Below are 14,393 nucleotides of genomic sequence, written 5' to 3'. Positions count from 1 at the left end.
TTCCTGGTCTTGCGTATCCCGCGCGTGCGCACTCTACAGAACTTTACGACGCTGGCGTAGGGTGGTAGTGCCCAGCCCGTGGTAATACGCATGCGCAGTGTCTGAGCCACTGTCATGGACGGTCTTGCAGGTTTCAGGGTTTTGTGCACGTTTTTGTGGATGAAGTTTGGCTTGTATAAAGCTTGGCCTAATAAAAATCATCCACGTGTCCAATCTCTTTACATGTGTAGAAAAGTAACGTGCAATAAGCAGCCAATACAAGGACACTCAATTCATTGCCTTAAAATGTTGCTATTTGGTTCCCCCGCCAAACTAAAAACCACATTTTTCATGTAGCGTACGTCTTGTAGTCCAGGCAGATGTTTTTGTCCAGGTTATACGTGGTTTTTGATTTTTTTTTTTTTAAAGGGGGTCACTGGCAGACAGATATATACAGCGTGGACGTATACAGCTGGGCATGCACATATATATATATATATATATATATATATATATATATTATATATTGATTCTAGCCTGTTCTTTTATAGGAGTGTCGACTGCACCAGATTCATCATATGGCAGATGTCAACCATGTGCAATGGCACTTATTGCTTATAATGGGGTCAATCAGGTCTCCATCATGGTATCTGTCATTGTATCAGACCAATAGTACAGGATATGGCGCTATTCTGTCCATTAATTATTATACAATGTGTAATGGGGCTCCAAATAGAACAAATAGATGTGAAACTAGGTTTAAAGGGTATTCCAGTAAGAACAAGTGCAGTCACATAGATTATGAATGTTGTGGTAGTGGGCATGCTCAGCCTGCCGTCACATTCAGACAGATATAGGTATACAGATACTATACTTATAATTATGTCATACTTGCCAGCCCTCCGAGAGAGAAGTGGACTCATGGCAGGGCAGGCAAGTCTCCCGGACACTCAGTAGTCAGTCTGGCCAGTAGTCACAGCCTGCTCCACCAGACAAGTAGTGATCAGGAGACGGGGCATGAGAACTTTGTTTTATGGAAATCGTTGTGTCTATGGCGGTGATCTCTGACTTTTAGTTTTGTCGCAGAACTACTACTGCCATCATGGCAGGATGTGGATAGCCTATGGGAGTAGAACCGTCATTTAAAGGGGTATACCGGTAATTGCATGTTATCCCCTGAAAAGTGAATGTCTGATCACTGGGACCCCACCGGTCACAAGACTAGGGGTCTGTGTGCTGCATCTGCAGAGAGTGGCAGGTTGCGTGTATGTGCTTTGCTCCTTTCAGTTCTTCAGGGCTGGTGATGGGTAGTCAATGCTCTGAACTTTAAGGGGTTGTCCCAAGTTCTTATGTTTTTACCTATGCACAAGATAGCAGACAACTTTCTGAATGGTGGGTGTCCAACTGTTAGGACCTTCACTAGGGGTCCCATTCCTCTGCGAATACATTAGCGGGGTGAGCTGCCTGGTCTCCGGAGTGGTGGGGGTCCCAGCAGTCAGATCCCTACTGATCAGTAGGTTATGCACTTCCTGTGGATAGGGAATAACTTCAAAACCTTGGACAACCCAGCCCCACAGAACTGAATGGAGTTGTGGTCTGGATGTGACCTGTCAGTCCATTCACATAGGGCACCCAGGACCACCCTTTTCATGACCAGTGGGAGTTCCAGCAGTTGAACTTCCACTTCTTCTACCCTTCTAATTCTGAAATTTTCAATAGCCTACCCCCAGTCTCCTTCAGTTATCACTATAGAAGGCCAATTCACACTACTAGCATTATATGGAGGGTATGGACCTACCGTAGTGGTGGTCTGCCAGGTACATGACGTCCAGAATTAAATGCCCCCCAGACCCGGAGCCTTGGACATTCCCTGTGCTGCCGTAGTGCGTTCTTTTGTGAACAGGTGTCTGTACTTTGAACAATGTTTGGCCGTGTCACTGAAGACTATCTCTTATCTGAACCTGCAAGTTTACCCTTTCATGGCTGACACGGAGCAGGCAGGTGAGTGAAGGAACGCCAGGACTGACAACAGATCTAATGACCGTGAAATTCCATGTACTATTTGTTTATTAATATTACCACAAAATTAAAATAAATTCATATGAAAATGAGTTTTATTATACAGATTCTCAGAGTCATGTTTCGTGTGAACTCTATGGTTCTATTAAAAAGTCACCCAAAAATACGATGATCACTAAATTTTCTCCTGTTGTCCTTTTTAGTGGAACCTGGCAAAAGTGCTCAATTTACCTGCAGCTCCTCCGCAGGGAATTTGAAGTATTACACTGTTCCTAATAAAGTGTCTTGGGCAGGAGAAGGGTGAACAGAAGTAATGGAAGAAACAAGGACATCTTCATCCTGGAAATGGGACATTCCAATATATGAAGGACTGACTCTTTCAGTCAAGGTATCAAGTGCAAAAGAAATCCAAGAAACGGCCTAAGGTTGTCCAAGAAACCAACAACAGCGACGCCTTTCAGAACACTTCATGAGCAATATTTTATATCACCTACAGCAGTGTCAGCTACGTGGACCTTCCATTCTGTCACTCATAGACTCCTCCTACTTGTCCCTTTTCTCAATCACAGTGGGATAACGCTCCTGATCCCTCTTTCGGGGTGAATGTTTAATGGTTCAGGATGTGTCTACTAAGCCGAGAGTGCGGGGAAGTGTAGCTCAGTGACTATATCTAGTGGAAGGAAGTAGCTAGCTTCTCTGCCCACACATTGCCATAGCTCAGAAACTAACTCCTGATAATACTACAGCGTATCTCATGTTCTCTCAGAAATTTCGGATTGATGTTTTTATTGTATCAAACGTCTCGTAAGATTTTCCATAAGGACATGAATGACATTTACCATTTACTTTAAATAAAATCTTTATTTCAGGCAGTAGTTCAAAGGGTGTAAATGTAGATGAAAGGTAAAAATGTACCCAGAAGTCCAATAGCTCCGCAGCACGGGTGATCGGAACTGACAAGGTAACTTAAAGGGGAACCACGGTCACGATTTATAGTCACATCCATTATACATTAGACAATTCTATGTTGATGTTTAAAAATGTAATTTTCCATTTTTCTCAGCATTTCATAAGCAGTAGTTATAAGATAATACCGCCATACAATACATAAATATTACCTCCATACGCTTCCCAAATAATACTACATCATAGTGACAAAATAACACTGCGTGTGAAGGAGATAATGGTACATGGTCTAGGGCAATAAAAAGGGTTCCATACTGCCCCCTATGGATACGAATATGAACGGGTCGCTACGGTATATTAACTCATACAACTGGAGTTGCCCTTTAAGTGTCAAAATAAAGTGTAATTTCGGGAACGTAATGGAACTCACTGGGTATAAAATATTGTATTGTTGGGTTTAGACATGAATGGCTATAGTGGTCTCATTATCTAAAATGGCTAAAAACATCCTAGGCAAAGTCATCACATAGTAAAGCGAAAACCTTAAGAAAATGTGAAGATGATGGATTTTTAAAGGGATATTACTGTTTATGTCTGGGGATCCAGGCCCGTACCATTTGCTTTAATTGCACTTAGAAATTGTTCTTTAAGACTAAAAAATTAAAACCTAACTCCAGTCGGAACGTAAAGAGTCACAACTCACCACAGTTAAAGGGATTATCCGGGATTAGAAAACATGGCTGCTTCCTTCTAAAACTCGCTCCACTTCCTCTTTTCAGGAAGTGACATCACGTTCTTTGGTCATAAGACCACATGACCCATTCATTCAAATGGAACGGAGTTGAAGCACGGCCATGTGACCTAAGGAAGCCGCCATGTTTTCTAATCTGGGGGTTAGGCCTTAACATATACAGTTTAGCAGCAAATGATATAAGATATTTGGTAGATAAAAAAGCAAAAGTACAAGAAAAACTTAAAGATAATAAAAAGTACTAAGCGATTGATAATAATCTGCAACACTATGGCAAGCAATATGCTTGGCTGGAGTTCATAGCACCATATTACAGTCCCTGAATTTTTTTTTTATTATGGCTGACGACCATTTTCTCATATAAAGCATTTTTCAGTATATATTGTGTATTTACATACAGACGTGACCGCAGGTTGTAGGGGTTCCTATGTGCAGATACGAGAACCTAGGGATGACTGCGGATACATTAATGGAAAGATATCTGGAACGCTGGTGACTACTGTAAGCCTTACTGGTGTTACTGGTTTCCAGTCAGTCACTAAAGTGGTTCTCCGAAATGTGTCTTCAGAAAAAATCTGATTAATAAGGCAGGAAGAGGCAGTGCAGACTCTCATTGGACCGGACAGCTATTTGAGTCAGACTGGTTATTATGGGGTGTGAGCTTAGTGAGATCTCCAATTTAAAGGGGTTTTATGGGACTTAATGATGAGCTATCCTGAGGTGATTGGTGGGGGAGCACCCACTGATCAGCTGTTTGAAGAGGCCATGAGCGCTGTAGCCTCTTCACTAGATGCTAAGAACAGCGCCGTACATTGTATAGTTGTTGTTCTTGGTGTTACGGTTCAGCCCCATCCACCTGAATAATGCCGCTGTACCCATTATGGGTGTTGGAGCCTCTTCAAACAGCTAAGAGTGGGGTCCTGGGTGTTGAACTTATGTGATCGATGGGGGTTCAACCTATGTGAACCTATGTGAAGATGAGGTCTTGAATATGTAAATTCTGAAAAATCCCTTTAAGGCCAATTTGATATTCAGCCGACTCTATAAGCCATGTTGTCAGCCAGTCAGTCCTTAGCACCTGGATCTGCAACTTAAGGCCAAATTGTCACCGAGCTAAGGTTACGTATGAAGATGTCAGGCAGAAAATCCTGAGCAACCAGTCCGAGAGCTTAGACAGATCTTCAACTTAAGGCCAATTCCTCATTAAGCTGAGGTTATCTATAAGGTTGTCAGTCAGAAAGACCTTAGGAACCAGTCTGAGCTTACTCCAATCTATACCTGAAGACTAAGACGTCACTGAGCTAAGGTTATATTTTAGGTTGTCACGGAAAGAATCCTTCGCAACCAGTCTGAGCTTTAATCAAGGCCAAGTTTTCATTGAGCTGCAGGTATAGATCGGGCCTGTGAGGCTTCACGGTACCCAAGCCAATCTTTTTTGCTATATTATTCAGATTTTCGGCAGAGAACTGTTTCATTGACTAAAACATGGAATTTTCCTTTCTTCTATGACAAATCTTTTATCTTTCTCTAATCTCACCTACAACCTGCGTAACGTCATTCGCTAAAAACATTCCCTTTTGGTAGAAAAATAGTATAAAATATAGCACCAATTCTCTGCTACCAAAAAAAATTCTATGCACCATCTAATAGGAGATTCGGGAATCCAAATCATATTAACAGTACAAAAATACAAATATTTCCCAGATGTAACAGCGGAGGAGCACACGTCCAACCCTGACACTTGCATGGTTTTTCTTCCAAACCTAGTAAATCTTACAAAAATATTACAATATACAAAGATCTCTATAGCGCGGCACCAGGTCTTAGCTTCCGTCTTCTTGAGGCTTCTCTGCAAATTGAAATGCAAAACGAAAAAATTAATAGAAATGTTTAAAGGAGATGGAATTATACTGATACAATGTTGCTGTGTATGGTTCTATACGTTATACATTCACGCCCTGTTATAGATTTTGCTTTGGGGCCCAGAAGCAATTTTCATGCTGTCCACTAAGCCTAATAATAGCTTGAGACTTTCTGTAGTTTTCATTGCAGCCGTCACTTCATTTATATCACGGTTTTCAATACAAGATAACACCTAGATAGATAACACCCATAGTGACCCATCACAATACATCACTACAATAGATGATGTCACAATTGATCTCCTCCGCTCCCTGCACACAGCATGCTTACAAAACTCTCTCAATGAGTTGGCTCCAGACTATTGCTGCCTATGGCCATGACTGTGCTGTAAAGCAGATCACTAAATGCTGTAAGCTCAGACATGATGGCCGCCACATGTGCAGGAAATAGAATAAAAAAATAAAATAAAAAACAGAGTCAGGAGCTCCATGTACACATTACATAATCATCTCGAGTGCCATTAGAAATTGGAATAAATGTTGCAATCCACATCGTAGAAGAGACCCAACGATCCCCTACAAAGACCCAACGATCCCCTTGTGGGTAACAATGCGATTTTCGGTTTTAGGTTTTGCAGTAACTTGGGCGATCTGTCTCATGACTTGTCCTTTGGTGGTAATAGTCCTGGCTGTATAGATTTGAGACTGACCTTCTTTTCTGCGCACACATTGTAGCTCACATTGATCCTTCTCATCGAAGCGATTGAGATTTCCACCGCAGCCGCTGTACACAAATGGGCGACATTCTCTCGCCCGCTGATTATAATACCATTTTAATGTGAATTTGTTACATTCTCCTTCCAGCATTGGGAGGCGACATAAATCTGAAAGTACAATAAGACCTAGTAAGGGCTTTAATAGAAGTCTATAGAATCCATATAGTATAGAAACGATGTAACTACCATGCTGCGCTGTGTCTCTCTTGCTTCGAAAGTTGACCTCAGATATTGTTGGGGCTGTCACATCTATAAAGCAAATATATACATACATTCAGGTCAGTTGTCCTTAGTCTTATCACACAGACGACAGGATTAGAAAAACATGAGCATTTGTTGTAAGAACAGCACCTCATCAGTCCACAGGTTGTACATGGTATTGCAGCCCAGCTACAGTACATAAAAGTGAATGGGAGTGAGGTGCGGACAGGAGTGGCGCCATTATTGTAAGAACGTATCCATGTTTTTCTAACACCATACAGCCAACTGTATATTGTACTGACCGTCAGATAGGATGGTGCTCTCTGTCCCATCTTCCTCCACATCTTCCTTGTAATCGTCCACTGTGTATATGTGCTCATAATCGGGATCATTGGTGTTCACTACCACTCGCAGTTCACGGCCTACAAGCAAGTATGGGACAATTTGTTAAAAAATGGTATAAAAATATAAAATGATTTCATATGGAAGGAAGCTTAAAATGTAGAAAAAGTGGGGAGAGGCTAAACTATGGCCAACTATGCCCATTCCCTGGGAACATTATGGCATGGTTGGCCGATTCCGCTTTTTGTTGGCATCATCATAATGGACGTTGTCTCCAGAATATATTCATTGTGATCTATTTTAGGAGGGGATTTGGCTAACATGACCACAAATTATGGGGTGTGAAGGGACGTCAAAGGGTTAACTTCACCCAAAAGAACTGAAACATTCCCTTAAAAACATTGGGACCATTGGCTGACGTGGTCTGAGCATGTGCAAGAAGCAAGTTCTACCGCTAAAGGAAACCTAGAAGATATTAAGAAGATGCCAACAAGGATCTTTAGACCAGGAGTGAGACACCATGGACATTGAATTGACAAGACAGCCCTCAAAAAGATGATGCAGTACAGAAAAGCACATATACCATACATAAATCTATATGTAACCTTGGTGAGGTGTAGACCAAACAGAAAAAATACTGGAAAAAGGAAAGATGCCCATTAAATCCCATTTTGGATGACGGAACTGATAACCCTTCCTCCTTGAGGCCATCCACCTTGGGATAAACCATTTGCAAGAAATGATGGGCCTTTGAAATATCTGCAAAGCATTGCCACGTATTCTCCTGGATCTGGAGTGAAAATACTTGGACATCAGCAATGACGTGTCTGGTACCAAGTGGTTTCCCTTCTGTCCAGTGTGTGCCAAGACTACAGGACAGCATGGTGCCAGGAGGCTACAGTTTGGGGTGGAGAAGCTCATTGAACTGGATAAGACCTTCAAGTCTAAACACTTGATTCATTGAAAGCCTTAAAGAAAACTAACACAGAAGGAAGACATGTAATAAGTAAATCTCCCAGTAATGGAGGGAATGTGAACCATTAGATAGCCACCAAGACATCTGTTAGTTAATGGTGGACACCCATACAGAATGGACAAGACGCGCAAAACACCATCTCAGCCATAGTCCTGTTTGTCTTCTCGACATCTTCTTGACCACGATAACCACAATAAAAGCAAAAACACAAGACAAAGAGCTAAGCATGAGAATCAACACGTTCCTCCTTGCAAGACGCACTCCGTGGCGGGCCACCATATGACAAGCCAGAGCAGTTACGGGACACGGTCCACCCTGACATATGCCGTTGACATGGCCACCTTCATGTATGTCTAACATAGATGACCATACTGTTGGTGTCATCCAAGGGATCATTCAACCAGTCAGTAAATCTTAATGGCCAGACTTGGGCTTAATATGGAGGTTACTTTTTATGGTTTCCCCAATTTTGTGGTTCTATGGCTCCAAAATTTACATTGGAAGATTGACCATCCTGTAGGTCTCTCCGAGGGAGTTTGAGAATTGTACTGTAATATTCACAATGTATTGATATACATATCTGCCCTTCTTCAGAAGAAATAAAACTGGGCCACGTACTGGTAGCCATCTTGTAAGCCATTGTCCTACCCATAAAAAGCCTCAATCATGGTTATTAGCCAGACATCCCAGAACAAGGCTCTTTTATGGTTCTCATGTTAGTTTATAGTTTAGCGTCCTGTAGGTGTCGCTAGAGAGACAGTTTTCTTGCTTCTGAAGAAGGGCTATTTTGCATATTTTTTTTCCCAGGGAGCATTTCCTGTAAGACTCTCCTCAATGAGAACCAGTACCGCCCAGAGATACTTTATTTGACACGTATTATACTGCTCGGACCTGCCACAGATACAGAACATAGGGGAAGGCTGGCAAGGGGCATGAAGAGGTCAATTTCTTGCAGGTTAATCTTGCTTTGACAGATGATGGTTAGCAAAGGTGGCATGATGGGATATCCATCCTCAGTCACCGATAGATCACTGCCTGATCTCTGCCCATCCTACACCTGGCCACATGGAGCTCGAGACCAGGTTCTTCTACTTACCTAGAAGGTGAAGCTTTTGCCAGCCCTCCCCAGGTAGCATGCCATAACCCAGCAAGCACTAACAGACCGCAAGCAAGCAAGCACAAAGGAAGCGACACCTGATTGGTTTAGTGTTTATGTGGATTATCTTTGAAGCAGAACAGACTTGGGGTGTGGATGTACCGCCTGCTACTGCAGGGTACGTCCGGGCAAAGCCAACTCACCATCATCTTCGTCAATGTGAGAGAACTTTAGGGCTGGGACTGGGACTAAACGAGGGTTAGATGGATACGATGGGGAAGATGGATAGTTGGAAACATAACCTGGGAGGTGCAAGGACACAACAACAGATTCAGATGTGCAGGGCACAAGACTGGCAAGTTAATATGGTCACGATGAGAGATAATCACATGCTTTATCACATGCCATATGCAAGTCAGGAAACATTCATTGGGGAATGGATGCAAATACATTATCTAGGTTATTAAAGGGCGACTAAGAAGTGGAAACAATAACAGCAGCCGCATTAGTGCAAAATAGATTTTTGGGCTGAACTGTAATACCAGGTATAGCCGTGGACAATGGTGGCGCTGTTCCTGGGGGGAAAAAAGCAGATGTATTACTTAAATCTTGAGAACCCCTCACTTTACAGTAATGCAGCTGATGTTAGACTTATGTCAAATTTCACACCAGTTGCCCTTTAAATACAGTATATATATAAAACAGGTGCATGCATGTCCATAGAGGGGCAAATACTGATAAACTTACTGCATGGCAGCTAGACTTATAGTTCCGCCTGTAGTTAAAGACGACCTTTCACTACCTCCACCAACTCCAGTTCATTGAACCCATTAATATCCCCCCTACCCTCTGTCTCCCACTAATTCCAGCACAGTTGGCATTTTTCCTCTATCCCCCACCATTCCTGAGCAATCATTGTTAGTTTCAATGCTTGATATACTAAGTTCCCTAATGTCAAGTGGGTGATGTGAAGCAGGTAAGGGGCGTGACTCAGAGCACCAATCAGAGGCAGTGTAAGAGCTCTGGGTAATGCCACCTTGCTGGCTTCTACCTGACACCACCCACTTGGCATTAGGGAGTCTAGTTAGCATAGCATATAAGGAACAGATTGCTCAGGAATGGTGGGGGCTAGAGAAAAAAATCCTAGTGCACCAGAACCAGTGGAGGGGGAGGTATTAAAATGAGCTCAAGTTGATGGAGGTGGTGAAAGGCCCTGTATAATAATGGCAGCCCCTTGATACAGATTATATTACTACTAATTGTGATTTAACAATATTTACCCCCTGAAAATGCATGCGAATGCATATGTACAATATAGGATGGAAAGAACATGGCGGATGTATGATGAATCTGTAAAATATTAGTACACAGGGAGAAAGGTAACATCAGCCATAGAAATCATAAAAATGGTAACGTCAGGATGTAAAAAGGAATACATCGCTATACGATGATGTCACGCAAAGGGGCGGAGCAGTGACAACCTCTCATCCATTTTCATTTAGTTGCATGAATGATAACATAAGGTTAAAAGCAGAAGATGTAAGGACCCATGACAAGTGCATTTGGATAGGTTAAATGAAAACTAATAGTCAGGCTCGGGGCCCACCGGGGAATTCCCCGGTTCCCCAGCGGGCCAATCCGACCCTGCATGCAGATGACAGAGCTGTGTTAATGGAGTCCCTCAGGTTCCTCGGCGTAGCACAGCATGATGCTGCCATACAGTGGTATTCACACTCGGAAGCAATACCACTAGGGTGCTATGACGGTAGGATGGCGCCGTAATATACTTGTTTGCATGAAACCTAAGCTGCAAGTTTTTACAGGACCATACCATTAACTAGAGAGTAAAACAGGGTGTGACCATTCCTCTTCTCAATGGGGCATATCCCTAGGTAGTCTGACACTGTCCAATCAGAACCCCATTGATGAAGACAATGGTAACACCCACTTGTCAATTTATTCATACAATTCCAGGAGCAAGAATGGGGGGATAGCACAACGTAGAAATCTAAGAAGAAAGGCTTCAGAAAAGTTATTTTACATGAGATCTGTTAAAAATTGGGAATTTTTTTCCAAAAACATTTCAGATCAACCATTTTAGAAACGTCTTCAAGTAATGTAGTTCTCGCACTGAACACTGAGTGCGCACAATGGGTTTGCTCTGTACATTGGGGTAGTACTTACAATAGGATAACACCTCCTGTCACTTTCAGCTTGTGCTCTGTACATTGGGGTAGTACTTACAATAGGATAACACCTCCTGTCACTCATCAGCTTGTGCTCTCTACACTGGGGCAGGACTTACAATAGGATAACACCTCCTGTCACTTATCAGCTCGTGCTCTGTACATTGGGGTAGTACTTACAATAGGATAACACCTCCTGTCACTTATAAGCTCGTGCTCTGTATATTGGGGTAGGACTTACAATAGGATAACACCTCCTGTCACTTATCAGCTCGTGCTCTGTATATTGGGGTAGTACTTACAATAGGATAACACCTCCTGTCACTTATCAGCTCGTGCTCTGTATATTGGGGTAGTACTTACAATAGGATAACACCTCCTGTCACTCATCAGCTTGTGCTCTCTACACTGGGGCAGGACTTACAATAGGATAACACCTCCTGTCACTTTCAGCTCATGCTCTCTACACTGGTTTTATTCACTAGACATGCTGTACATCATAGAAAGACTGTATAATAATGTTGTCTATGCCTGTCACTATCTGGATTTGGTCTTCTGTAAGCCATGGCGTACAACGGCGAACACACATCCGCACTCCTTCATGCACCCATTGGGTTTACCGAAAATCTTTTCAGGGAACGTGAACTGACCTCCACAGGCTGCAAAAAAAAAAAGACAAAAAAATAGGATAATGAGAGCAGGCCATGTTATATAATACAGGTATTCTCTGACCATCCTGAGGCATTATGGGGCTTCTGATAATAACTATCATCGGGCTTCCATGCTCCATTCTAGTTGGATTATTTTAAAGCAAATTCTATTTCCTCAATCAAAATTTTCAGCTTTATTTTCCATGAGTGAAATATCAGATTATGTCAGGTCATTATTAGATATTTAGAAAAATTGTTGAAAATTGAAGATGTCGGCACAACTTATGTTATATACTGATCCCACTCACCGCAGTGCAGACTCATCTCCTGCTTCACAAAGCTCCGGATCTCCTCCTCCTGCCGGCAGAATGGAGGGGCGATTAAGGAATAGACATAAATATATAGTATATACTAAAGCGAGCTGCCCATACTAAGTTCACACGGAGTAACGTGCCGCGTGATGTGGCACGTATACGGCGTGTGAGACTTTGAGCGCCGTAAACGCTCCCATTGATTTCAATGGGAGAGAGAATCGTATACGCCGCGTTATTTTGCGGCCGTGATTTTGCAGCCGCAAATAGATAGATAGATAGATAGATAGATAGATAGGAGATAGATAGATAGATAGATAGATAGATAGATAGATAGATAGATAGATAGGAGATAGATAGATAGATAGATAGATATGAGAGATAGATAGGAGATAGATAGGAGATAGATAGATAGATAGATAGATAGATAGATAGGAGATAGATAGATAGATAGATAGATAGATAGATAGGAGATAGATAGATAGATAGATAGATAGATAGATAGATAGATAGATAGGAGATAGATAGATAGGAGATAGATAGATAGATAGATAGATAGATAGATAGGAGATAGATAGATAGATAGATAGATAGATAGATAGATAGATAGATAGGAGATAGATAGATAGATAGATAGATAGATAGATAGGAGATAGATAGATAGATAGATAGATAGATAGATAGATAGGAGATAGATAGATAGATATGGTTGGTAGACTCTTGCATTGTGTATCTTACAGTCATTCCTGGTGAACCTTTATCTCCTTTCACTCCATCTGGTCCGATGTTTCCCTAGAAGCACAGATACATACAGATATATACACATAGATATGATATAACATACACTTCTCTGTAGTTCATTGTGGATCTGGTCTTACCTGGTCACCTCGTTCTCCTGGAATACCTGGGATGCCACGTGGCCCTGTAATGGCCTCTCCAGGAGGGCCCCTGTCACCCTAAAAATAAGAAAACCACACAAACAAGTTTAGAACAATACTGTATAAAGGGATCCTCCAGCAAAACACATTTTATAGAAATCTCTGAATAATATTGCAGCCAGGCATGAGGGGCCGTATATGTAATGACTGACAATCTGCTGTTTATTCCCTGGTCAGGACCATTCCAGTGTTACATTGAGATGATGTCTCGCGTCTACCGGTTTGGTTGCTTGGCTTACACAGCATAATAACCTGAGTTGTCAGTCAGGATTCCAGCTAGATTTCAGCTAGAGTAAGAGATCAGCAGGGACCATGAGGCTTGGCTATGCCTTTCTCTTCCTGCCGATGTAGGACCAATGGACACTGGCAGGGACTAGCTGACCATAGATAGTCTGAAATGGATTGAGATCTCCATGCTCTTCATCATTTGCAGAAATACGCTGGCCCCTTGGGATATTATTCATACCTTCTGTCCTTGAAGACCTTCAGGACCCTTTGCACCAACAGCACCTGGAGGACCAGGAGGTCCTGGATTTCCATCAGCACCTCTGGGTCCAGATGGACCAATAATACCAACTGTACCCTGGTAAAAGATAAATGATATAGATCAGCAGGCCTCACCGGCGACCTGAAATCAAAAACTTTTAAAAGATCTGCACAAAAATCTACATTCGGTACATCACCACCTCCATCAGACAGGCGGTCACATCACGGCCATAGACCTCAGGAAAATACTCACCCTGTCTCCTTTTTCTCCCTGATCTCCTTTTGCACCCTGTAAACCCTCCATCCCTCGGTCGCCCTACAAAGGAGCCATAAGACAAAACATGACCGTAAGAGAAATGCAAAAACACATTGGTACATAGCCTGTTGTAGAAAACTCTGCGATGTATTACCTTGGCACCAACAAGTCCTTCTTTACCAGGCAAGCCGGGGTGTCCCGGGATCCCAGCATCACCCTGGAATGATAATTGATACGGATTAGGATGGTTAGCATTGGCTGCAGCCTGCTGCTGTTGGTAGGGTAGGCTATCAGATATAATGGGGTGTCCTGACAGTCTTCCAGCATATGATGACCCAACAGCTTTGGGAGATGTGTCCATTGGGTGAGGGAGGGCTTAATGTTAAAAAGCAGGTCATGTAGATAAATTTGGAAGATAAGTGAAGGCCCAGATGCAGATTTGTTGGTTCCACCACCAACCTCAGCTGCTGGTAAATTCCTAGTTAGATAAGGCTTTTGGTCTGTTTGGATGGCGTCCACCAATAGATGACCAGCTTTGGCCCTAGTGGAGCAAAAACCCTTCGATCCACTGTCTTTATTTTGGGACCATTCTGGGCGTACACAGTGATGGGGGAGCCGCCTTGAATACGTCCCTGTTCCATATCCATTGAAAATGAAA

General features: G+C 42.5%; 2 protein-coding genes across 2 annotated transcripts in view; both read right to left on the bottom strand.

Annotated features, from left to right (window-relative positions):
* Positions 1 to 5,427: 5,427 nt before the first annotated feature.
* Positions 5,428 to 9,268, bottom strand: LOC142218333 (collagen alpha-1(VII) chain-like; the record flags this gene model as incomplete). The annotated part of the gene is made up of 5 exons (XM_075286985.1): positions 5,428 to 5,504; positions 6,228 to 6,401; positions 6,480 to 6,542; positions 6,797 to 6,916; positions 9,112 to 9,268. Coding segments are annotated over 5 exons (540 nt in total), but the record flags the coding sequence as incomplete, so codon positions are not given.
* A 2,363-nt stretch (positions 9,269 to 11,631) lies between these two features.
* The window catches only part of COL7A1 (collagen type VII alpha 1 chain), an 87,183-nt gene continuing 84,421 nt past the window's right edge, over positions 11,632 to 14,393 (bottom strand). Inside the window, exons 108-114 of the mRNA XM_075286193.1 lie at positions 13,890 to 13,952; positions 13,733 to 13,795; positions 13,460 to 13,576; positions 12,934 to 13,011; positions 12,794 to 12,847; positions 12,053 to 12,101; positions 11,632 to 11,753 (exon numbers count right to left, since the gene is read on the bottom strand). Of these exons, the coding sequence (XP_075142294.1) occupies positions 11,632 to 11,753; positions 12,053 to 12,101; positions 12,794 to 12,847; positions 12,934 to 13,011; positions 13,460 to 13,576; positions 13,733 to 13,795; positions 13,890 to 13,952 (546 nt within the window). The remainder of the gene's footprint in view (positions 11,754 to 12,052; positions 12,102 to 12,793; positions 12,848 to 12,933; positions 13,012 to 13,459; positions 13,577 to 13,732; positions 13,796 to 13,889; positions 13,953 to 14,393) is intronic.

Source organism: Leptodactylus fuscus, chromosome 9 (genome assembly GCF_031893055.1).
Source record: "Leptodactylus fuscus isolate aLepFus1 chromosome 9, aLepFus1.hap2, whole genome shotgun sequence".
Classification (NCBI taxonomy): domain Eukaryota; kingdom Metazoa; phylum Chordata; class Amphibia; order Anura; family Leptodactylidae; genus Leptodactylus; species Leptodactylus fuscus.
Note: the sequence above shows the minus strand (reverse complement) of the source record. Positions and strands in the feature narration are given on the sequence as shown.